This window comes from Pezoporus flaviventris, unplaced genomic scaffold (assembly GCF_033815535.1).
Source record: "Pezoporus flaviventris isolate CSIRO_AGI_PZ_B2104156 unplaced genomic scaffold, CSIRO_AGI_Pfla_v1 ptg000015l, whole genome shotgun sequence".
NCBI classification, from domain to species: domain Eukaryota; kingdom Metazoa; phylum Chordata; class Aves; order Psittaciformes; family Psittacidae; genus Pezoporus; species Pezoporus flaviventris.
Genome location: NW_026892563.1, coordinates 28539928 through 28565499, shown reverse-complemented (window position 1 = coordinate 28565499; position 25572 = coordinate 28539928). Strand labels below are relative to the sequence as shown.

Here is a 25572-nt window from a genome sequence, read left to right as displayed (position 1 = left end):
TCACACGCCTGCCTGTTAGAAGGTAACAGAATTATTAGATTGTGGATATTATCCAAGATCCACAATATTATCTGAGTATTTTGTCTGTTAACACATTAAAAGTGTGTTAACAGCTTGGCAGGAGTTGACAAACCTGGCATAAAAATAGATAGAGCTTGGCTTCAAGACCAGAGCAATAGTTATGAAGGAACAATTCCATAGGTGCTGTGCTGTGCATCTCTGTGAGCACTCTTGTACCTCTGAGAGCCCAAGGACATTCAGAATGAACTGGTGTCCCTGCCGTTAAGTTTTCTTGTTCCTTCTCTCTGGAGAATCTGTTCCTTAGCCAGCCTAAAAGTTACAGCTGAACACTTGCCTCTGTGAGCTGCTCTTCTTCATTAGAAAGAAAATAATAAGGCTGTAAGGCATGTTGAAAAAAGTCAGGATTCCCCTTTTTGCCCCTAAAATAGGTCAGATGTAAAAAAGGAAAATCAAGATCCAGGTAGGCAGCTTTCTTTAAACAGAAATCCTGGTAATAAGAGAGGAAAGAGAGCCATAACAAGCTGTTGCAGTGTGAGGGGGTCTCCAGCAGGATGCTTTGAAGATTAAGCTTCTGGGAAGGCTTCTCCAACCTCTACAGCTTAGAACAGTGTCCTTTGCGCAAAGCTTGAAGTGTCGTGTTTCATGCTGTGGAAGGAGATAGAGACTACTTTTCCAACTAGGATTGGGCTTGAGATACTACAAGCACACGTAGCATGCTGGCCACAGCCCACATGCTAATGTCTTGTGCTGTCTTTGGATGATGCATTGAGGCAACTAAGCCCTGCCATCCAAGCAGGTCACTTACAGAGCGTGGCCTTTGGTGCCTGAATTTCATTTCCTTTTTAAAAAAACATTGATTTCCCTGCTGCTGAGTTGGTTGTTTTCTTCTCTTAGGTACCACCACATAAGCCAACTCGGAGGAAACCACCATGCTCCCTTCCATTGTATTCCCACAAAACTGAGACAAGTGACAATGATGAGCAAGTGAGTACCAGTTTAATAGAGGGACAAGGTCTCTCCTCTCTGCCACCTCTTCTCTCCTGAGACATGAATATGAAGGTTGCAGAAAGGTCAGGCTGCGCAGCAAAAGACATCAGTCATGCAGAATCCCTGCTCACACATACGTACTCAGCGTCAGCTCCATGCTGTATTCCAGGCTTATAGCATGGATACATATCCCATTTCTACTGCTTTTGTTTTACTGTTAGAGTCATGATGGATCCACCCAGTTAACACCTTTGAAGCATTTTAAAGCAGGAACTGCCAACATTTACTAGATTTAAACATCGCTTAGCACAGGGGACACACATGCTGTTTGTTGCCTTCAGATGAACTGTAGAGGTTTGAGTATAATGGTGGAATAGTTCTGCTCTTGAGATTTTTCCTTTGTCAGAAAAAGGGAATAATTAATACAGAGTGAAGAGGGATTTAGTCACCAGTACCCACAGAACATTGTCCTCAGGTGTCCTTCATACAGCACCCCCAAATGAGCAGGTCCCCATAAGCTGTCTGCTACTCACTAAGATTCACGCTTGGGCCCTCTCCAGTCACTTCTGTCCTTCTGTATTTCAGGGTGTGAGGTTTATCCACCAAATTTCACATTCTCACCTGCCCTTAACAAGGGGATGGTTCTTTATCCTTCTGTTCTGACAGCTACAGGCTCTTGCTGCCTCCATGCCAAAGGAGCACAAGCTTTAAAATCTTATGTTTCTTTCCTTTTGCTTTGAACCTGGAAAAATCTATATGCTCTTTCTCAAAGCAATTCTCTCACTTTCTTAAACTGTTTTCAGCCTTTCACAGCTCTGTCTTCCTAGCCACTTAGGCTTTTCTTGCCCATACTAATTGGATACTGTTAGTCAAGTAGTGGCAGAAAGTCTTTCCTGTCATAAAAAGTTCACAATGTTTGCCAACGTTAAAGTTTGTATCCTTTAAGAAGTAGAATTTTAATCTGTCTGGTCCTGAAATAATACCAGTGGTAAATGTGTCATAGGTTATCTACCTTATTGAAGGCCATGAGGCAGCAAATCCATTACACATCACCTAACTCAGGTACTTCAGCCAGAAAGTAGACAATCACCTTTTCTCCCATAGAAAGGATACATGTATGCAGAACCCTAGGATGGCCAGAGAATAAAAGGAGGGCATGGTAAGGAAAGAAGAAAGCAAACTTTTGCATGAAGACATCATATAAGACTTCATTTGCTCCCCGACTAGTATTTTCTGCTTCTCTCTTCCAAGTTTTCCACCTTCACTGTATTTCCTCTTTTTCACTTACTTTACTGTGACTTTTTCATGTTTCATTTTGTTTTGCAGAGGCAGTCTCCCAGTGCTTGCCCCGTTCCCAAGGTCAAGGTGAAAAGCTCCCCCATGATTGAAAAGCTGCAGGTAGGTCTTGGAGGAGCCCACATGGTTGCTGCAGCAAATAAAAATTGATTGGCATTTGTCATAGTTGCTTTACCTGCAGAGCAGCCACGGGGGAAGGGGATCCAGGAGTCAAGGATGACATCTAGGTAAGCAGGACAGAGGCCTCACCGAGGAGGGCCCAGTTCCACAGCACACAAACAAGAAAGGCAGAGCAGGTCTACTGATGCTAACCAATATCAGAAACTGTCTAGTGATCCTCAAACACATCCGCAGGCAGGGCAGTGTGTGGGTCAGGATCATTTGGACCTGTGGGGTATGTGGCTGGGTATGGCCATTGCAGTAGCACAGCTCAGGTAGGAAGCAGGGACAGGCACCTCAGTTTAAATGCAGCTCGTGAGAGAAAAGTGAAGGAAACCCTGGCTGAGATTTCTTCCAGCTCTTTGCAGCAGTCTAAACCATTGGGTTGGAAAGCACCTTAAGATCATCTAGTTCCAGCCCCCTGCCATGGGCAGGGACGCCTCACCCTAGACCATGTCGCCCAAAGCTCTGTCCAGCCTGGCCTTGAGGACTTCCAGGGAAGTGTTCTTTGGGCAGCCTGTTCCAGTGCCTCAGCACCCTCACAGTAAAGACATTCTTCCTTGTATCTAATCTGAACTTCCCACATTTAAGTTTAAACCCAAATCCCTTGTCCGGCCGCTAACAATCCCTGGTGAAGAGTCCCTTTATGGCATCCTTGTGGGCCCCTTTCAGATACTGGAAGGCTACTATGAGGTCTCCACACAGCTTCTCTTTTCCAGGCTGAACAGCCCCAACTTTCTCAGCCTGTCTTCATATGGGAGTTGCCCTTATATATTAAACTGAATCACCTGTACCCATTCAGGGAGCTGGCACAGCTAAAATCCTAGCAGCAGAGAGTGTGCTCCAGGCTCTGCCACTCCCCTCTGCGTGCCCAGAAGCTCTGTGCATCTCTCACCTCGATTCCCCATTAGGCACAAACACACCTAGTACCTCTTTCCCTTATTGTATCTCTCCACAGGGCCTGATTGATGACACTGAGGGCAGCTCAGCACTCGATAGCCTGTAGACATAGTGCCCTGCCGCGGCCAGCTGCCTCTCCTGGCAGCACTTGCGACTCCAGAGCTCAGTGCCTACTGGCTGCTCTGACACAACATAAGCGTATTGATAGCACTGTCCCTTTAATGCACCCAAGGACATTTGCCTAGAAGAGGTTTTTTGTGACAGACCAGCAGGAAGTGTTCTGCCACAATTAGTCACAAGCTAGCTTCTTTTTCCATGGTCTTCTTGCTCCTCATAACTTCACAGATCATTCAGAAGACCTGCAGACTAGGCCTTAAAATAAGAGGTCTGCTTGGGCACACACAGGGGTGGTCTAAATCTTGAAGTGATGCTGGCTGCTTGTTCAGACTTTCTCCCACCTCAGCCACTGTAGACTGTGGCAGGCTTGGCTGGGTCACTGGAAAATCCCAAAAGGCCTCAGGATAACAAAAACAGACGTCCTGAGATCCAGCTGCTGGGGAAAGGCAAAAGTCCAGTCATAATTTCTCTGCCCGAATTTGTTTGTTGACAGTGTCACCAGGAAAGACCCATAACCAGAAGGTACGCGGGTTGTGACAGCTGAGATGCAGCAGCTCCCGTGGCGGGAGCAAGGGTTCCTCCATGTGGTTACCGCATGTAGTACGCGCTGGTGTCATGCACACCATTATGACGGGGATGTTTTCTCTGTAGGCCACTCTGGCTTTTGCTCCAGCTGCTCTGCTGTCAGGAGCATCTCCCAAAAGTCCTGGTCTGAAAGCCCTGGTTTCTCCGTTCAGCCCCCCTCCCTCAACACCCAGCAGCCCTGGGGTTCAGTCCCAGCCCAGTGGAGCAAGTGAGGTGCCAGTCAGCTTTGATCAACCCCCAGAAGGCACTCAGCTGCAGTTCTATAACAAGGTACAGTATGTACTAGGATTTCTCCATCACAGAAGGGTAAGGCTTGCTTATTGCTTGGGGATGAAGAGGAGGCTGTAGCCCTCAGTCCCAGGTTTGTAACTGCCTGTCAGTGTAGCTCTGTGAAGCCTTGTCTCTGCTCACCTGCATACAGAGGTTTGTGTTCCAGCAGCTTTTCCCAGCCCAGTTGGTAAAGTGATAAAAGTGGCAGGACCCAGTCACTTCAGCTCAGCAGTAACAGTGTGGCTGGTACCTGGGCAGGGAGTGCTGTGAGAAGGTGGTGCCATGTGTAGCATATGTCAAGGGTGGCTGAGGCACACTTTAGGGAGCCATGCAGAGCACAGTGGTTACCAGGTGTCCTCACAGAGTGCTCAGCACTTGAATGGGGACCTCTAACCTGCATTCACCATCATCAGCTAGACTGTAGACTCCTTCCTCAACCACCAAACTGCCAAGAGTAGGAAAGACTGAGATATCCAGTCAGCAGCATCTTTGTAATGAATGCAGCATCCTTGGGGTGAGGGTCTAACTTGGACAAGGGACCACAGTTTTAACTGGGACAATGATCTCTGCCACCATCTTTACAGAAGGAAAGGATGCATATATTACAGAGCTGCTTGTCCTATAAAGTAGTCTCTCATTGGCAGGGAGCTGCCTTCTTCCTACCTCTCAGTAGCAGATCATGGAAAGTGAGGCCACCAGGGTAGCAATAAAGCTTTTTCTGCTGTTTTCCTCTGTTGTATTTTCATGCTTTCCAGTAGTACTCTTTCAACTGCTTCAGTGTCTGCTTTTCCTGCCTCCAAGGTGCGGACAAGGGGATTGATAAAGCGCAGGCCCCCCTCCAGGAAGTTCCGACAATCTCTGTCTGAGTATGGAGATGGGGAAGATTTAGGGGTCAACATCTTTCCAGAAAATGGTGCCAAGGAAGATGGGGATGAGGTATTTGGGCCCAAGGGCAAGACAGAGGAGGCAGAAACAGAGAGCAAAGAGCAAAAGAAACACACAGGGTCTGATGGAAAGCCCCCATCAAGGAGAGGATCCAGCAGATCAAAAGGTGAAGAAAAAGGAGAAAAACAGGCAGAGGAAATGACTCCTTGCAAGAGTAATGCAGGGGCTACAAAGGAGGAGGAAGAGTGTCATTGTGCCCCAGAGGAGAACTCTCCCCAACCTCCCTCTGGCAACAAGGAGAAGGTGTTCGAGGGTCTCCAGGAAGAAGAGCAGCAAGCCTGTGAACAGGAAAAGGGGTACACAGAGAAGGAAGAAGCTGAAGCAAAGGAGACCAGTGAGAGCACAGACACATGGAGAGAATCAGAAGAAACACCACTGGCACCTGAACAGCTGCCAGACATGGTGGGTTTGGAGACTGCCAGTGAGCCTTCAATGTCAGCTACGCAGGACCAGGGCACAGCGTAACCATGACACGCAGGTAAGACAGGTCAGCATGATGATGGCTCCTAAAATACCAGAATGTTTTGCTTATTATTGAAAATGGCAATTTTCAATCATTTTTGCTGCTCCCCACACCTCAAAAGTATCAAATCTCAGGCCTGCAGAGGCTGCAAGGCAGGGAATTTAAAAAACCCAAACAGCCCTCCTGGGTGGTGTTACAGAGAGTATGGAGAAAAAGCAAAGTTGATTCTAGATTGAGTAAAACGGTGCCTCTGCTCACCAGGCACCCTGCTCAGTTGCTGGTTTGAAAGCAATTTTAAAGTGCTTTCAGTGAAAAGCACTTTTCCGCAACAGTAACCACCTATGTACTATCTCGATATGCCTCCTTACATATACATATTTATGTGTTTGCACACATTGTAGATATGCATGCATACATACATATTCTCTATATATACATGTGTTTAGCTTGTTAGTTTTGCTAGCAAAAAAAGTCTTTCCACATGTACCAATTTCCTGATCAGCTCTGTAAGCATGCAGACACGGGCCTCTGCCACTTGAAATAAAAGAGGATTTCCACTGGCTCAAGTGGACCTTGTTGCATGTAGGTTCTTACACATTCTCTAACCACTGATAATATAGCCACAGATGCCTGAAGAAATATATCATTCCACCTCAAACACCTGTTCCTTCTTCAAATGCCTCGTTGGTTTGGCAAGAAGCAATTGAACGAAGCAGGCTAGTGCTCATGCTGCATCTTGCCTTTGTGTCCTGGCACAGAAACTATCAAAATACCCCCCAAATAAATATTGAAGTCACAGACCCCACACACCAGCACTGTTTTTACTTAGACACATGATTATTTTGTGTAATTTCCTTTCTTTTCCCCTCTTAAAAGGACATACACAGTCAGGGCACAGGAGACTTAACATGCAAATAGGAGCCATCTAACTCAGTCAAGGTGGAAGTTACAAGGTGGAAAACCTTCCGTGGCAGGAGAGGAGCAGAACACAGATATTTCCTGAGGTACATACTCATCTCTGAGCTGAGTGGCAGCTCACTGTCTCCCTGTTTTGCACCATCATACTTAGGGACAGTTGGAACAAGAGACTGGTTTGCAGTAGCTTCAGAGCTCAAAACTGAAGTGTTGTCTGACATTCCTTGGTGATATCTGGGGACTGAAAGACCTGATATGTGCTGTCCTGGAGCTGACAACCACCACCATTCCTGGTCTCTCTGCTTCTTCATCCTGCTCCAAAATGTCTTTTCCTTCTCCCCTGAATTGGTCTTAGATGAAGTTCATCAGTTACATACATACATGTATGGTGCCTTTTTGGAAGCTTCTTTTGAAACATTTTGGATTTTCAAATTTCAGTAAACGATGTTTTAAAAGTAGGAAAAAGTATGTTTTCTCCATATATGCTGTATGGCAGACAACGTGAACCCTGAACATGGGAAAACTCTTAGGAAATTGTTCATAAAGCATAAAATCCCTTTGAAGTGGGGTTGAGCTGTCTGACCTGTGAAACAGAAAGCTATGCTAGGCAGTTTTTCTGTGTGCTTCGTCTTTGGGGTGGTTTTAGTGCTGGGGGAAAGCAATCAACAGATTTGATGCACAGAAAATGTGCTGATGTGTAGCTGTGATGTGCTGCTTAGGTCAACAGGGCAACTTTTTTATCTGGCTCTGGACTCCAGTCCAGATTTAGAAGTGCTGCCTGTCCCTCAGTCTTTCACACTTCCAGACCCTATCCAGTCTGATTCTATTTTGAGACTTCCAGTTTGTCACCACCGAGTGTCACTCATGACAGAAAGCATCCTGGTTCACTGGGAACAGCTGGTTTATTTTACGTAGGTCAAAGAAGAGGTCTTAGATGGCTGAGTCTCCATTCGTATGGCCTGGCTGAATATGAATTGGTGAAGGTCAGATAGCCAGTCTCTCCTAGATATTGTACTAGAGTTGCATTCACTCTTCAGGTACTAGTTAAGTCAAGGGTCTAGCAGTTGCTAAGCCAAAAAAAAGCTTTTCATATGGAGAGTATTTGTTGCCCATAAGAAATAACTTATTTGGGAAAGACAGATAACAGACCCTCCTCACAGTGCTTGAAGCTGTATCTGCAGTACTGAATAAAAAGCTGCTCTGGCTCAAGACCATGGGGCTTATGTTCACAGCACGACATAAAGCTATGGACAAGTTTGGGCTCACTGGAGACAGCTAGCCAGGCTTGTCAAAAGCTGAGCCAAGGAGTCAGCTAGCTGTTAGGTGGTGTGAACAGTCAGGAATTAATGCCTGAACCTGCCGTCAGCCACCTTGGACCCAGCAACAGATGCAGCTACCGAGACCAAGGGCAGAACCAGACAGCTCCTCATCCATGACGAAGCTCCTCCTAGCAAACATTAAGCTGAGCAGAGTCAGAGGCTCAGGTTCTCCCTGTCTCTCTGCATTTTACACACACATCTGACCTTAAGTGGACTCTGTAACGCATCCCCAATGGTTTTGAAGGATATCCCCTTTCTGTTCACCAGCTCTAAAATCACAAGGAAAGAAGTGGCTCTGTGCCCTGCCTTTCTTTTTCCTAAGTGAGAGCACCAAGGTGTCATTTGCTGAGAGACAGCAGTGCTGACACTCTCATGTGGACTTGTTAGACACAGAGGACCCCACATCCTTTTGAGCCATGCTATGGAGCATTGTTATCTTTGAATCAATTTTAATCTGTTTGTTAGAGCTTGTATTCTAGGGCAGGCTGCAGTCATTCACTGTACCCTGTTTCTTCTCTCAGCAGTGTGTCCCATCTGGATATGAGTGATTGTGCCTTACTATATATATAGATATATGTGTGCCTGTTTAGAGAATGAGTATGTGTGTCCCAAGCAAGGGAATGGAAATTTGGGGGAAAAATAGAAGAAATAAATGGTGGAATAAACCCAAGCCAGAACAAAATCTGTGTTTTTCCTCATGGGGAGATGAAGAAGCCTGAGGTAGGATGGAGAGACCTGGCAGTGGAAGGCAAAATAGGGGTGCTATTTGAACAGTTTTAATTTAATTTATGGTATTTTTTATTTTGGGGGAACATCAATAACTGACGTGCTTAATCCACAAAGGAAGGTGTTCTTTGGGGAAAGCAGTGACACTGGAAATAACTACACTCCCTGCCCCAGCCCTGCAGGTATTGTGTACCAAGGAACAGAAGAAAGCAAAGCTGTCTTACTTAATGCCATTTCTCCAACAGCATCCTAGTTCAGGGGAAGCACAAAAACCTTCAAGGTGACACACAGTGATCCTTCCTGTGAGATTTCCCAAGCTTCTGCCAGTCATCAGTTTACAGACTTTCTGTGCCAGAAGTTGCATCGTCATCTCCATCCTTGATGGCCTTACAAGTTGCAGGAATACTATCCATATTATCAGGGAATGTTGGCTTGGGCAGCATGGTGGTGTTTCCACAAGGCATACCTAGTCAAACAGTTTTGACTGGAACTTGACCACAGCTTAGCTTGGTGTACTGGGCCTATTCTGTCCCATACATATCTATCAAATTGACAGGTGTATGAACACTGATGGCCAAACAGGAAAATGCCCTCAGCAGTACGAATCTGATATAGTTTATGCAATTCCTCTGGTGTGGATAATGCCTCAAAAAGAAAAGCACAACTTGACGGAAGTCCTTTAAGCTGGGGGGAAGGGTGGAAAACAGCAAGAGTAAAGATGAAGTGGAGAAAGACATGCAGCCCAAGAGCAAGGAGACTGTAGTTGCTGCGTTTAGCTGGGATTTTCTTGGGTTTTTTGGTTATTTTTTAATTGGATTGTGTTTAAACTGTACTGCGATCCACAAGAAAGTGTTGGGTGATTAAGGACTAAGAGCAATTACTGACGGTAGGAATAAGGCTCTTTTGAAAGATCTGGGATGCAAGGGAGACTGGTTTGAAGGTGTGGAAACATGAGGGGGATGCTTGCGACTGACAAGAGGCATTTGCAGGATACAGCACATCAGGGACGAAGTGGGAGCCAAAGCTGCAGCATTGGTTCAGAAAGGAAAGGGAACGCCACTGCCTCCTCTGGGCCATAACACATGAGAAACACACTCCCAGCTGCTGAGGCACTTCCCTCAGGAGCCCAAGGCCGTTACCGCCGGCCCCAGCGAGCAGAGGGGAACCCGCCATTCCTCTCTCACACCTCTAGGGGGCGCGGTGCATAAATGCTCGGCAGAGAGCGGGTCGGGATAAACCAAAGCTGGTCGGGGGAGGAGTATGTGTGTACCCCATTGCTCCCCTTTCCCATTTGCTGAGAATGAGCTCGCCCTGCTTCCAACCCACTGGCCGTGCCTGCCACTGCCCACCAAGCGCGCTGGCTGCGAGCGCGAAGCGGAAGCTTGTTTGCGGGTATTCTTCCGAGACTCGGAAAAGCAGCTCGGCGGCCTTCGCTGCTGCCCGGGGAACTTGGAATCGCCTCTGCCAAGCAGAGCCTACGGGTCAAGGAAAGGGCGATGCCAACGGTTGCCCTTTGGGTGTGGGGGGGAAGGAAATTGCAGCAACCTCCACTGTTAAGGAGAAGAATGGCGTCTTCCGAAGCGGTGGGCAGAACCATTGCGAGTCGGGGGAGGGCAGGCCCATAGAGGCGCTGGGCAGTAGGAGGCGGGAAGAGAGTGAAGTGCTGAGCTGGGGAGCGAACGGTAGAGCGGCTCGTTGGTCTAGGGGTATGATTCTCGCTTCGGGTGCGAGAGGTCCCGGGTTCAAATCCCGGACGAGCCCGCTACAAAGAGGGTGCGAAAGCACTTATTTTGGTGCCGGGTTGCCCCTCTGCGTTTTCATGCTTCTTTGCCTCGGGCCTGCCCGCAATGGCAGGGTGGGCGCTGGTGCCGGGATAGAGCGACAAACTCAGTAGCTGCGGGGGCGCAGCCGGGTTGTGCGGAGGTTGAGCCGCCGGGGGTAACGGTTGAGAGCGGGTGCACTGGGCGCCCCACAGCCCCGTCTCCTCGGGAGCGTTACAGTGGGAGGGGTGACCCTTTCCTTGCATTGAAAAGGAAATGCCTCTTTGCGAGTCCTGCCCATGTCTCTTCGCTGTGGCTGGGAGCCACGCTGTGCCTGAAGCACCGCGGGGGAGGGCACCGGGCGCATCAATTGGGGCAGAAATGGAGGAAGCGGAAAAAAAAAAAAAAAAAAGAAAGTGGGCTCGTCCGGGATTTGAACCCGGGACCTCTCGCACCCTAAGCGAGAATCATACCCCTAGACCAACGAGCCGCCATAGAACTGTTTTTCTCTCCCTCACAGAGGAAGCCTAGAGCCTGCCGTCCCGCCCGCGGCGGCCGTGCAGCTGCCTGCAGCGGGAGGTAGTGCAGGCCTCGAGCTGAGAGAAACAGCCTCCAAGTGCGGGCTGGGATGGTTTGCCAGGCTGGAACCCGCTCCTTACACAGCGGTGCCTGAGCGCTCGTAGCAGGCACAAATGAGAAGTCCCCTGAAAACAGCGTTAGATAAACGCGAGGCGGATAACGGGCTTCGTGACAGCCCGGCGTTTGCAAAGTGGGGCCAGCCGGTCATCGAGCTGGTCGCAGCAGCGTTCAGGCAGCGAGTGCCGAAGTTTCCCTCTGTCTCAGCCTGAGGGCAGCGATCCCCGCGATTTACCTCGGCCTGTGCCCGCCCAAGCCCGGGGTGCCGGTGAGGAGCAAATGTGCCGCTGGGCAGCCACGGCTCACGGCCGCTCGGTACCGCAGCTCTGCTGGTGTGGCCTGCAGCCCACTGGCGGGTGCGTGATCAGGGCTCACAGAGATTGCCCTGCGCCGGGCTTGCTGAGACAGTGCAAAAACCTCTCGGGCGCACAGCCTAGCCTGCTGTTCTGCAGTGCTCCATATTGCTAGTGAGGTACGTAAAATCATAGAATCACAGAATGGTTTGGGTTGGAAAGGATATTAAGCTCATCTAGTTCCAGCCCCCTGCAATGGGCAGGGACATCTCATGCTAGACGGTGTTGCCCAAGGTTCTGTCCAACCTGGCCTTGAACACTGTCAGGGCTGGAGCATTCACCACTTCCTGTTCCAGTGCCTCACCACCCTCACAGTAAAGAACTTATTCCTTATATCTAACCTAGACTTCCCTGTTTAAGTTTAAACCCATTACCTCTTGTCCTGTCGCTACAGCCCCTTGATGAAGAGTCCCTCTCTTGTAGGCCCCCTTCAGGTACTGGAAGGCTACTATGAGGTCACTATGACATGCACTGTTACTACGTATGCTGTCACTCTCTGTTTCTTCCAGCCGCTATGGCTGCCTTATCTACCCTTGTGCACAAAATCTGCCTAATACGTGTCTAGACATTAACCACAAACAGTCAAACCACAAACCCCAGCCAAAAGAAGGGAAATGCATGATTCACTTACATAAGCCAAAACTGTACTATAGCCAAGGGGTGATGTTACTTTCCTGCCTTGCAGGTGATGATTTTACACCGACTTGTTCAAATATCAGAGTCCTCTTAAAATAAACACTGATGCTGGTCAGGCTACAGATCAGAGCTACCTTGGCTCTTGTCTCTGTACAGTAACAGCTGCTAAACTAATTTTGCCAATATTCCAAGAAATGGGGGAGGAATATATGACAGAGACAGGAAAAATAATTGCTTTCATTTTATGGACTTTTTTTAATATATCAAGGTTATCAAGAATACTTGTGGTTCAGGTTGTTTGATAGCATCAGTTCATCTCTGGAATAACTCATCATTAGCATCCGTTTGCATTTTCAGGTTTCCTCAGAGCACTTATACTGGCAAAAAAAATGCAAAACGATGCTAACGATTCCAGTGGGTCCAAGACTTTTTTCTTAATCGAATCATTTGCATTAACAAGAGCATCAGGAGTAGAGATAAAGAAGTCATTATCTCACCCAGCACTTGTCAGGCCACACCTGGAATACTGTGTTCAGTCTTGGTACCCACTATACAGAAGAGATGTATAGTATATAGTATATAGATAGGTTGGAGAAGGCCCAGATAAGAGCCACAAACATGTTCAAAGGGCTGGGAAGCCTGCCAGCTGAGGAGAGGCTGAGAGAACTGCCTTTGTTCAGCCTTGAGAAAAGAAGGCTCAGGGGAGATCTTATCATGTTCTAGTATTTAAAGGGTAGCTACAATGATGGAGACTCTCTTTTTACAAGGAGTCACATGGAAATGATGAGTGGGACCGTGCCCAGGTTACTCCTGGGGAGATTCCATCTGGATATGAGAAGAAAATCTTTCACAATAAGAACAATCAGCCACTGGAATTATCTCCCCAGGGAAGTGGTAGATTCCCCAGTTTTGAACACTTCTAATTGTCCTGGATTCAGGAGTATCAGTCATTTTTCTCCTTCTTAGTAGCTAGTGCAGTGCTGTGGTTTTGATTTTCAGTCTGGGTACAACAATGATAACACTGATGTTTTTCGTTGTTGCTAAGTAAAGTTTACTCCAACCAAGGACTTTCTCAGTCTCATGCTCTGCTAGAGAGGAGGGGAAGTCGGGAGGAAGCAGAAACAGGACACCCAACCCAGACTAGCCAAAGGAGTATTCCATACCACAGCACATCATGCCCATTATATAAACTGGGGGGAGTTACCCGGAAGAGTTGCTGCTCAGGTTGGGCTGGGTATCGGTCAGCAGGTGGTGAACGGTTGTATTCTCTTCCCTTGTTATTTCCCTTACCATTATTATTATTGGTGGTAGCAGCAGTGGTTTGTGTTATACCTTAGTTACTGGACTCTTCTTATCTTAGTCCTGGGAGTTACATTCTTTCGGTTCTCCTCCCCATCCTTCCAGGAGTGGGGGGAGGAAGAAGGGGGAGTAAATGAGTGGCTGTGTGGTTCTGAGTTACTGGCTGGGCTTAAACCACAACACTAATATTCAGTTTGTTAGTAATAGGTGAAATTGTGTGTTGAAACAATATTACAAAGAGAAAAGATGATTATATTTGAAAATCTGTTAATCAGTAGAGGGTTTCTTTTTGTATTAAGAACAAGTTGAAATTCTGCTATTGTGTATCTTAGTTACTTTATAACTAAATATTACAATGGTAGCTATAATGATAAGCAGTTAACATAGCCATATATGGGGAAGGATATATGGGTGGATCCAGGGGAGTATTGTGAAACTCTACCGAAGCAGAACTCACGAAGGTACCAGGAGTAGTCAAGTGAAAATAAGACAATGCTGGTGTCCACATAATGATTGGGATATGTCCAAGAAACAGAAAAGTGAACAGGATGACCTGAGGAAGACTTCTTACTTCATCTGAGGAAGACTCCTTACTTCATCAGGACGACCACCAGAGGGGGGCTGTGCAAGCGCAGAAGAGGCTGATGTCGTAATAGACTGATGTGGCAATCCTTGATGCATATGTATTAGTCAATGATGTAATCTGTGTTGAATATGTATTAGTGACAACATTTTTAGTGTATAAATTACGAGCGCAATGTAATGGGGTTGAAGCCAGATTTGGGCGTGTGCCCCTGGTTTCCCAGCGCTGCAATAAAGCACCTCATAGAACCATTCCGGTGGTTATGTGTCAGTTCTTACGCTAACAAGTGTTTGAACAGGGTGTTGGGACATCTCATCTAGGTCATGCTTTGCTTAGAGAGGTTGGACCAGATGATCCTCAAGCTTCCTTCCAAGCTGGTATGCTATGATTCTATGAAGAATAACTATCAAACTCTTCAAGTATCATGCAATTACCCTGCTGCTGCTAGCTCTGAGTTTTGAAAGAACCACTGCATTTCTGTTTAACCAGAGTAAACGTAAATGCAGCACTATCTGCCAATCACAATTTCTCCGAACTCACAGAAGAAAAAGTAACATAACAGACACCCAATACTTTTACAAATAGAGCCTGTTTTTTCTTTCTCATGTTCTTTTACTGTCACAAAACGAGCATGTTGGGTGCAGTATTTTTTGCAGGAATGCACATCTCTGCACCCTAAGCAGTGTCTAAAATTTCTCTAGGAGGTACAGAGAGGGAGGCTAAATAGAAAACAATCAAACCCATTAAAAGTGTAAAATCAGTCTGAATATGTTTGCTTCTCCTCCTAGCAGATGTAATCCTGCTTTTGTTTGACATCATAATCCTGCTTGTTCTCTCTGGCAAGCTACTAGAAAGCTCTCCAGAATAGTAGGAAAACAAAGGTCTGAATTTCTAACAAACAGCAATACATGAAAAAATGTACTTAATCTCTCCCCTGTGATTCGGAGAAAACTCCAGGAAGAAACTCGCCAACAGAGTTTCAAGTTGACAAGCAGGTATTCTTTATTGCGGCGCCGGGAGACACGGGGGATAGCTCCTCCTAACGTGTGTCCCCAAATTGCTATACAGGTCATCCTTATATGGTCACTGAGCATATTACATCATTTTCCAAAAAGTTCCCGGCATGCAAACAAAAATGTGATGGTGGTCTTTAAGGGTCGTTTACTTTTCCCAACAAGCTTAATTAACATTACAGACATAGCAATCATCCTGGACTTCTGCTTATCAGTTAGTTTAACTGCTCTCATCCTGGACATCTGCTAGTCTGGGATACTCCCTAGTAGATGCTTACACCAGTTTAATGGGTTTCTAAACACCCCAAACATAGCAATCATCCTGTCCTTTTACTTATCAATTAGTTTGTCTGTGCCCACCCTGGACATCTGCTAGTCCCAGATACTCCCCATCCCAGGTCCTGTCCTTCTATTCTGCTTTTCTCACACCTTTTGTACAGTGCTCCTGAGGGCCTGAAACTATGTCAACTACCTTCAAGCACCGCAGTTATTTTCCATTACAAAGCCATCAAATTTAACATTACTTAGAACTGATTACATTTTGTGCTTTTTGTGCCTCCTTGTCTCAAATCCCTCCTTTTTCTGTCCTTTTGCAAATTCTTCTGCAACATTTTATATATTAAAATTGCCATCTAGAGTCATTTTGAAATAGTTTCCTGTTTCTACTTGCTTAAATTTCATTTTTTTCCAATCTTCATAATTTATCATTGTTTACAATTCCAGAAAGAAAATTTTGTTATACCACAAGTAATCAATATTAAAACAATATTAATATTTCTGCAACCAGTTGCCTTAACCAGGAGAGATCAGGTTACCATGAGGTTAACTTTTTCCATATTTCTTCAAACCACCAGGAAGTATCATCCTAGAAATATCTTAGTTTGTTCCCAAATTTCCTCCAGATCTGTTTCAGGAACAGCAACTTTGATTGATTCTTGTTCCACTTGGATTATATCAATGGTTTTACTTTCTATTTCCTCTATGGTTGCTGAGGTATTTTATGATTGCCTTCTCTAATTTACTTACTCCCAAAGATGGAATTAGCCATCTCACAAAACTATGAAATTAGCAAAACTTCTAACCCAGGTTCTGAGATGGGGTATCACAGCACCCAAGGTGCATGCCCCCTTCCATTTGGGGGTAGGGTCTTATAAGCGTTTTCTCCACATAACCAATTCCATCCTTTCCCTTCAGGAACGGGCCACCACTAAACCACAATACCATCTATATTAATAGTGTGATTGCAATTTGAATAGTGACTTACATCTGTGGCATTTAAACAAACCTCATACTCTGGTTCCTGGTGTAATACATCTTCGTATAATATTCTTTACTTCGATTAGGATTAACTATTCCAAATCTTAAATTTGTCCATGATATAGTGTTGGAAATTGGAACACCAGTTAATGGAAGGCCCTGATCTCCTCCTGATTTAGGCAACTGTGCACACGCCCAACAGTCACTACAATTAACAACTTTAGTAACATTCTGCATTAATTTCAGGTAAGTATTGGTCCCAAGCTGGTATGTCAGTTATCACATAAATCCAAATTACGACTGATAAAATTTCATATGTGAAGGTCCTGAAGGTTCGACCCGCCATGTCTTCTTTGGTTTTGGTACTTTCTTCATTTTTGAAGAAAGGTTGTTCCTTTATCTTCACTGCTGTAAAGGTGGTCAAGATTATCTGGTACGGTCTGCTTCACTTCTCCTGTAGGGGATCTCCTGAAAAATTCTTAACATAAACCCAGTCTCTGGGTCTAAAAGGGTGAGTCGGATAATCCATGCCTCTCGCTCTTGTCCCCAGTATTCTCTTATTTCTTCTAATTGCTTTCCCAGATTGATCAGAAACTCTAGGAGATAACCTTCTCCTACTTCCAGAAGACTTTCTCCTTTAAACTGGGACTGATACTGTCTTCCATATAAAATTTTACATGGGATAGCCTCTTCTTTCGACCAAGGTTTAGTTCAAATTCTCAATAGAGCCTGTGGTAAAGCTTGGTATCAATATCTTGACATATTTTACTAATCTGTTGTTTGATCATCTTTTATACTTGCCCACTGGCCTGAGGCCTGTAAGGAACATGTAATTGCCAATTTCTAATTTTTGCTAATTTCTTGTAACTATTTTGCCCTAAAGTGCGAGCCTCGGTCAGAAGAAATTGCCTCTGGTACTCCAAAGCAAGGTATTATACTGTTTAACAAAGTTCCAATTACTTGGCTTGCATTATTTATTCTACAAGGGAATGCTTCTGGCCACCTTGAAAAAGTATTCATTAATACCAACAAATATTGGTCTCGGTAATTCAGAAAAAATTTATTTGCCAGTGTTGTCCCATATAACATCCTCCCCAGTTGCACCAATTTGATTTCTATTTTCAATTTTAGGATTATTCTTGAGACAGAGCTGACATTGTCACTAACTGAACTATTTTATATAGATTCCTTCCTTCAATTTGTTCATCTAAGTATTTATACAAAGAGTTGCTACCCCAATGAGTTTACTAGCTTCTGGAGCTGGCTATAGGGGATTACAATTCACCCATCAGGTCTCTGAACCCAGTCGTCTTTGTTTTCCTCTCCTTTGAGATCTCCCATCAATTTTCTATCCTCCTTTGAATATCTAGGTTTAGATTTCTCAATTGTTAGTTTGCCATCAGGGATTAAGGGAATGAGTTTTGATTGTTCAGCTTCTTGTTTGGCTTCATAATCAGCAAAATTTCACCTTGTTGATGCCCTCAACAATACATAATAGCTACTTCCTCAGACAGCTGAACAGCTTTCAGTAGTCATAGAATTTCTGTAGCATGTTTAATCTGTTTCTCCTGTGTGTTCAAAGGTCCTCGTTCTTTCCAGATGGCACCATGTGCATGGACCACATCAAATGCATATTTAGAATCAGTCCAAATATTTATCCTTTTGTCTTTAGCCAATTCCAGGGCACATTCCAGAGGTTTCTTTCAAATCTGGTTGACTTGAATATACTGTTTCATATAGTGGCCAAGCAGTCGTGTGTTAATAGTCTGTTGGTTGTTCCTGCAAAAGGATGCTGGATTGGCAAAATTAGTGACCACAATTTCTATATCATCATGTTGCACAAGGGTGGCTTGATATTTTAAAAAACATGAAGGAGATAACCAGTGGGCTTCTTTCTGTTCCAGCAATGCTAATACAACATGGATCACTAGTACAATAATTTTTGTCCCAAGGTAAATATGTGGGCTCTTCAATATTCATGACAACTGCTGCCACAGCCTGTAGGCATCCAGGCCATCCTTTGCTGGCTTCATTCAGCTGTTTTGAAAAATACACCACTGCCCTCTTATAGTGTCCTAGTTTCTGAGTAAGGACCACCAAAGCTGTTCCCTGTTCTTCATAGGAATATAGCCAAAAGGATTTAGTCACATCCAGAAGTCAGAGCTGCAGCTCTCATTAGCTCTGCTTTTAAATTTCTAAAGCCCTCCTCTGAAGAGAGAGAGGCTTCTTTTAACAGTTCATATGCTGGTCTTACCAGAACACCATAATCATGCCTCCAAAGTCTGCATCATCCAGTCATTCCCAGGAATGTCTGGAACTCCTTGATGGTTGACAGTCATGGAGTTTGACAAATGGCTTCCAAATAGCAGTTGCAAGGTTTCTCTGTCCTGTTATTTCCTATTCTAGGTAGGAAACTCGGGTTTGGATTAGTTGGGCCTTTTGTCTGGTTACCCAATAACCATTCAGTCCCAGAAAATTCAATAATCCCACCATTTGCTGGACACATTCTTCCTTTGTTTCTGTGGCAATTAATAGGTCATCCACATATTGTAAGAGTCCCTGTCTGAGTGGTTGGTTTCCATGATTCTAGTTCCAGTGCCAACTGATTTCGAAAAATTGTTGGACTGTTTTAAACCCTTTAGGTAATACTGTCCAAGTTAATTGGGTTTTCCTTACTGTGTCAGGATGTTCCCATTCGAAAGCAAATAAATTCTGGTTTTCTTTGGCCAATGGTAAGCAAAAGAAAGAGTCCTTTAAATCCAAGACGGCAAACCAGTTCTGATTCAGTTTAGTCAGTAAGGTATACGGATTAGCTATTACTAATATCCTCTACAAATTTGTTGATTCCTGAGGTCTTGAACCAATCTGCAACTTTTCTTTACTGGCAAGATAGGAGTATTACATTCCAATTCACATTCTCAATTAAGAATTTATATTTTAAAATTTATCAATGATTTTTAAATTCCCTTTCCTGCAATTTTACGGGATACTGTTTTATTCTAATTGGGCAGCCCCCCCTCCCCCCCCCTTTTTCTTTCTACTTTAACAGGCAAAGCATTTTTTGCCTTACCTGGAACGTCAGATGCCCATACTCCCAGATATACCTGGATTAAGGATTTCTTCTATTTCAGGGAGGTCCTCCTGTTCACTTTTCTGTTGAATTAAAGATAAAAAGATAAACTCAAAACTGCAATTAATTGATTTTTAACTCTTAATTCCATTTTGACTTTTTTAATGTTGCTTCTTGCCCTAATAAAAATTTCAGAGAATTTAGCATGCATAAAAATTTTATGCATTCCTATTTGTTTTCCCAATTTGTACTTTAAGAGTTTCAGAAAGAATGCCTCTTTTTTCCCTTTTGTTTTTTTCCCTTTTCCTTGGTGGCCAGTAGCTCCCACATCTGTAACAAATTCTTTTCCCTCTGATTTAACGCCGAATAAGTTGTTCCTGTATCCAGTAAAATTCCACTTTATTCCCTCTAGTCCCTAGTTTTAATTTAACCAGTGGATCTGCTAGGGTAGATTCCCCAGGTCCCTTGTCAGACTAGTTCCAATTCAGCCACCGGAGCCACCCCATGGCACTCTTCCCCCCAGGGCAGTCTCACTTCCAACGTCCAAAACTCCCCACAGCACACACACACACCGATTCGGTCCCATAGAAGAACCCACTCCCCTTCCTCCCGACATCCGTCCTCCTCTGCCTCCCCAGCACTCATCTCACGCTCAAACGCAGGAGCTGCCCGAGCTCTCCTCCTTTCCCCCTTGGTTTTCTTTAACTTTAAGCATCTTTCCCCAGCATCACAATCTGAACATCTCTCCAGCTTAGCTTTCAGGGTGGGTTTTTTTTTCTGCCCTTTTCCAAAGCCAAAATTAAGGGATCTGTCGGAGCTATATCAATTTCGCATTCCGTCTGTCACATGGGGCGGTTTGTTAAAGTGAAAAACATATCCGCACACATTACTTCATCCCATTTTCCTTGCCCCCTCAAAAAGAACATTAATTGTAAAAATGTATCATAGTTCAAAGTTAAATCATTTTTTTTTAGGCTATTTTTCCTGATCTTCCAAAGTATACAAAGGCCATCATTGGTTACAATATTTTACCAAGTTTTCCCATTTACGGAGCCCACAGGAAACCCAGTTCTTTCCAGTGTGCCAAAATGTAATCAGTTCTAAGTAATGTTAAGTTTGATGGCTTTGTAATGGAAAATAACTGCGGTGCTTGAAGGTAGTTGACATAGTTTCAGGCCCTCAGGAGCACTGTACAAAAGGTGTGAGAAAAGCAGAATAGAAGGACAGGACCTGGAGATGGGGAGTATCTGGGACTAGCAGATGTCCAGGGTGGGCACAGACAAACTAACTGATAAGGACAGGATGATTGCTATGTTTGGGCTGTTAATAAACCTATTAAACTGGTGTAAGCATCTACTAGGGAGTATCCCGGACTAGCAGATGTCCAGGATGAGAGCAGTTAAACTAACCGATAAGCAGAAGTCCAGGATGATTGCTATGTCTGTAATGTTAATTAAGCTTGTTGGGAAAAGTAAACGACCCTTAAAGACCACCATCACATTTTTGTATGCATGCCGGGAACTTTCTGGAAAATGATGTAATATGCTCAGTGACCATTTAAGGATGACCTGTATAGCAATTTGGGGACACACGTTAGGAGGAGCTATCCCCCGTGTCTCCCGGCGCCGGGCCTGCTTCGTCATGGCCCTCCTCGACATGACACACAGTAACTGGGGCTTTCCTGTGGCTCCTTTCATCTGCAGATAGGATTAAGTAGCCAGAGAATGACAGAGAAAGTGGTGGCACATACATCTGGGAGAGGGCTGGCAGCACTATGGGCAGGAGTGAGCTGAGTACACTGCAGGCCTCTGGAGCCTCATGGGTGCAGTGAGCAATTGCCTTGTGATATAACTAAGCTGATGCAACTTCTTTAAAATTCATAGTTTGACAAAAGAAATGTATGCAAGGAGGTTCCCAAAATGGATGAAATGAAGCAAAGAAGGAAGGGCAAAAGCGTGGTCTTGTGGGGTCTGTGACAAAAGGATGCCCTGTCAGGAAGCTTGGGGAAATTCTAAGCAGGTATATTCAGGCAAAAGGCAAAAGCAGTTATACAGTCAGTGTGGCAGGCGAGCTCCTGAAGGAACTTGAAGGCAACACGCGCCAAAACAGGCTCTGTAAATTAAAAGGGAAGAACAAAAAGGATCACAGTGGAGGCAGCGGGTGTCCACCCTCAGCTCTGCTGGCGGTGCTCTCCTGCTTCCCGGTAAACTGGGCCTTGTAACACCCCAGAATAGTTGCGTATTGTTGAGGCTCTCCTAGGCACTGCTCTGTGTTGTGAAACAGAATCCTGCTGTCGCCCTCATAGTCGCGATAGCAATCAACCCACAGCTCTCATGTACGCCTGGATTAACAAGCACACAACTCCATGTGCATGACTGCCAGTTATTTGCAGTACTTAACGTTGAATATGTAACAGACAGTTATCGTGCCTGTGGCAGGAACTCGGATAAGCCTCCACACAGGTGGTTAACTCCTGGGCAGCTCCAAAGCCCGAGCCGAGGGCTTTTGCCTTGCGACAGTAGGACAGCAAAGGCTAGCGGCCACGGTTGCAGGTGGGGTGAAACCAGGCGGAGGGAGTGCCGGCAGGCCACAGCCGTACGTGCGGCAGCCCAGGCTCACCCTGATGCCACCAGAGGCCGAAAGTTTATCTCGGAGAGACCGTTTCCATGTCTCCCCCTCCGCCAAAACATCTGGGGATGCCGCCACCACGATCCTGTGCCCGCATCCCCCAGGAACCCCATGCCCCCAGCAACATTCCACCACCACCACCCACCACGGGGTGGGGGAAACAGCTCTAAGGTGCCCCGCTCGGGGGCAGCCAGATACGTTCCTTGCTAGGATAGGGCAGCTGGGTTTGACGGATCTCTGTCTTGACCAGTGTTAAGAGGGGGAGAGGGCAGGGCGGGGGAGGGGGTGAGCGGGACGCAGGAGGTGTGTGCGAGTGACAGAGACGGGGCCCTATCTCGACGAGGGAAGGGAGCTGCAGGGGGCGGGCCCGCCGTCGGGAGCGGACAATGGGGGTGCGGGGAGGTGGTGGTAGAAAGATGGCAGCGGTCGGAGGCACGGAGGAGTGTTGGGTGGTCGCCGCTCTTGTGCGGCTCCCTTGCTCGGTGTGGCTGCTGACCGCCGCCGCGCTCACCGCCGGTGAGTGAACGAGTGAATGAGTGGACGAGTGAATGACTGCCTGCCGGCTGGCCGCCGCTTCCCTTCAGGGCTACTCTCCCAGGCTGGGCGGATCGTGATGCAGCGGGGGGAGCTGCCCGTTCCGACCCGACTTGACCCGCAGCGCGGCGGCGGCGGGTTGGGCTTGTCGGCTTGAGTCGGGCCTGGCTGGGGTGCACCGGACGATCCGCATTCGGGAGCGAAGGGCCGGCCCGACACGTGGAGGAGCCGCCGGGCCCTCAGGGGTGAGGCTGGCGGCAGGGGCGGACCAAGGAGACGCCGCTCTGGGAAGGTGACCCGCGCTCTGGGTCTAGCCGGTGCTCCCCTCGAAATATAGTTCCCGATAGTCCTCGCCGCATTACTGGACGTACCGGGGAGCTGGCGCAGTCAGGCCTGGTGATGCTACGGGCGTGATGCGTGGCAGCCCCGTCGCTGGTACTGCCGCCGTGCTTGCCAGTTTTCTTCTTGGATGGTTATTAACTCAGAGAACGCGAGTCCTCTTTGTTGAGGAGAGGTACAGCGCGGCGAGGAAGTGGCCGGGAAATGGGGACGCTGGAGTTGTGGTACATGACTTAGAAAGCACCTTTGATTTGGTTAGTATTGAAGTGTTTGAGTGCAGGAGTAATTACGTCATCCAGAATGTAGCGCTAATGGCTCGTACAGATGGCGAATAAGTACGAGGCTATGGAGCGGTAGAAATGGAAAGGGCAATGCTTAACTTTGCTGTGGCTTATATTCTTGAAGGGCAAAGAGTTTTGTGTTTAACCTATCATTATGGAATGGAAAGATCAGGCACATTTCCCAGGGTGGCTCAGTGTACCAAGTGTAGATACGAGGCACAATACTAGGACAATGATGGTGCAACATCTAAAGGTATTTTTGGTTGGCAATACTTGCTTGGTGCATAAAACTTTGCAGAGTATTTCAGTTAGAATCAATAAAGAAGTCTGATGCCTTCTTAGTTCATGTGTCTGGAAGACTGTATAAAACTGTAAGTCTGTCTGGAAAGAGGTTTAATAAGAAACTGTGCTGAGTGGTAAGAAACTTTCAGCAACTTCTTTCCAAATAGCCTTCTTTGGATTTGTTTAAGACTCCTGTGTTTTGTAATAAATACAAGTAGATATTGCTAAGGCTTGCTATATATCTTCAGACACAGCCTTAATATTTAGAATTAAGTAGGTAGTTATGATGTATAGTTTACAGTAAAAATAACTTCTTTGAAAATAAATATGGAGGTAAAAGAAAAAGGAAGCATATTTCCCCTGACCGCAACAAAAGATACAACTACAGTAATGCTGTGAGTAGCTGGGAGTATTAGATCATTCTACAAAGTCTGAGGTATGTAACCAAACACAGTATCTTAAAACCATGCAAAGCTACGATATACTCTTTTGGAAGAGACACATTCACTAGGGTGGGAACTATCTAAAAAGTGAGATTGCAGTTTAAAGGCATAAATGGATGTTAAAATCACTATCTTATCTGTGTTGAACTGTGTTTCTGTTCCCATCTCTGCAACTGCTGATCTTTATTTTTTTTCCTCCTTACTCCAAATCAAAGGTTATTTCCTGTGTTGGCTTCTCTCTGTGTTTATGCTACACATTCTTAATCCTACTGTCTGCTTTGAAAAGGCTTTTTTGGTTGTTGTTGTCCGTGTGTGGAGTTGGCACAAGGTATAGATCTTTGCACAGGAAAGATGACCAGAGTGTAGGCTCTTCATCTCTTTTGCATATGCCAAGTAGGTTGATGGTCAGTAGGGCAAAGATGTCCTCTAGAATTTGGGGTTATAAGGAGTCCTGTGTAATAAATGCTCTGCCTTTTGGCTTTCATGTGTCATTCCAGTTCCTGCTGTATTTCCAAGGACATTTCCCATTCCCTTTCCTCATGCTGGATTTTCTTCTAGGGAGGGTTTGGAAATCAAAAGCTACCCAGCAAAAGGGCCAGGGCAGAAGTGGCATTTTGAGAGGGCTGTTGTTGCTCCACGGCTTGGATGTGATGTGTGGCTGGGGAATGTGCTGCGTAGCTTAGCTGCCATAGTAGGTGGCTGCCTCTTTGTATGCTCAGTGGGAGACCTGTTCCCTGTGGCAAATAACCTGCAGTGAGATAGAAGTACTCAGGGGACCATGTTGTACAGGCCTCATTTAACATCACTGTCTGCCAAGCCAAGCATGTAAGTGCAGGTACTGCGTTTTAAGCTTTTTTCTCATGTGCCACCTTCATGTGTGTGTTAGAAGTTCATCCTCCTTGTTACACTCAGTCATCTGAAAACCTGAGTGCTTCATTTACTTGTAAGAATGAAGGATCATTGTCAAATGTACTGTTTGTGATACTGTGGACATTTGTGGGATAAGTAGTTAGGTATTATCTGTGTGGGTGAGCTTGGAACTACTAGTCAAGAGTGTCAAGAAAATGGATTATTTTGCAATCTTGAATTTGTAAACCCTCTAAATATCACTTAAAGTGATAGCATCAAGAGTTTAACATGAGGGTGATGCCTGATTTTTTTCTGAAAGTCTTGAAGAATGTGTAGGCATTAGCAGAAATAATATTACTGATATTTCTACTTGATTTTTTCTTTCTTCTACTACTCCTTTTATACAGTCACATACATGTGCCGTAGGTCCATAACAAATGGAGGACTATTGACGTGTTAAATAGCTGAAGTGCCTATTACAGCTTTCAGCTTACCTGCACATTTCAGTTGCTGCTTGAAGTGTTTCCTGAAAATAACAGTGTAAGTCAGAGTTGCAATGCTCACTTCATGCTTGTGCCAGCTTTAGTCAGAATTGCTGTATTCACCCCATCAGAAGCAGTTCTTTTAAGATGAGCCCACTGATGCTGCAGGTAGGAAGACTTCCTTGCCTGCAGTGCTAAACAGGTTCTGCAAAGGGAAAAGGCAAGAAAGTAGATAAACATTTCTCTGTGCTGTCTGGGTTGAAGGTGATACTGTTGCTCAAGTCACCTCACTTGCAGCAGGAGGAAGTTCCTGAATATGCTGAAGAGACAGTAGCTTAATATTTTGGTGATAAAGTGTAGCTTTACAAGTGCCATCTTGAAAAATGGCTAGGTGGTTCTTGACTGCCAGCCCTCTAACTCTGTG

General features: G+C 45.6%; 2 protein-coding genes and 2 non-coding genes across 8 annotated transcripts in view; 3 read left to right on the top strand and 1 right to left on the bottom strand.

Moving 5' to 3' along the window:
* Nucleotides 1-6695, top strand: part of RCSD1 (RCSD domain containing 1) — a 34258-nt gene extending 27563 nt beyond the window's left edge. Inside the window, exons 3-7 of the mRNA XM_061454486.1 lie at nucleotides 916-1005; nucleotides 2335-2406; nucleotides 4132-4335; nucleotides 5137-5758; nucleotides 6620-6695. Of these exons, the coding sequence (XP_061310470.1) occupies nucleotides 916-1005; nucleotides 2335-2406; nucleotides 4132-4335; nucleotides 5137-5745 (975 nt within the window). The 3' untranslated portion in view covers nucleotides 5746-5758; nucleotides 6620-6695. The remainder of the gene's footprint in view (nucleotides 1-915; nucleotides 1006-2334; nucleotides 2407-4131; nucleotides 4336-5136; nucleotides 5759-6619) is intronic.
* A 3697-nt stretch (nucleotides 6696-10392) lies between these two features.
* On the top strand, nucleotides 10393-10464 carry TRNAP-CGG (transfer RNA proline (anticodon CGG)). Its single transcript has one exon. It is a non-coding gene; the product is annotated as a tRNA-Pro (tRNA).
* Nucleotides 10465-10881: 417 nt separating this feature from the next.
* TRNAP-AGG (transfer RNA proline (anticodon AGG)) lies at nucleotides 10882-10953 on the bottom strand. The gene has a single exon. It is a non-coding gene; the product is annotated as a tRNA-Pro (tRNA).
* Nucleotides 10954-22313: 11360 nt separating this feature from the next.
* MPZL1 (myelin protein zero like 1) overlaps nucleotides 22314-25572 on the top strand; it is a 28657-nt gene continuing 25398 nt past the window's right edge. For all 5 annotated transcript variants that reach the window (XM_061453929.1, XM_061453924.1, XM_061453927.1 and 2 more), the window contains exon 1: nucleotides 22314-22454. In XM_061453929.1, the coding sequence (XP_061309913.1) occupies nucleotides 22325-22454 (130 nt within the window). In that variant the 5' untranslated portion in view covers nucleotides 22314-22324. The remainder of the gene's footprint in view (nucleotides 22455-25572) is intronic.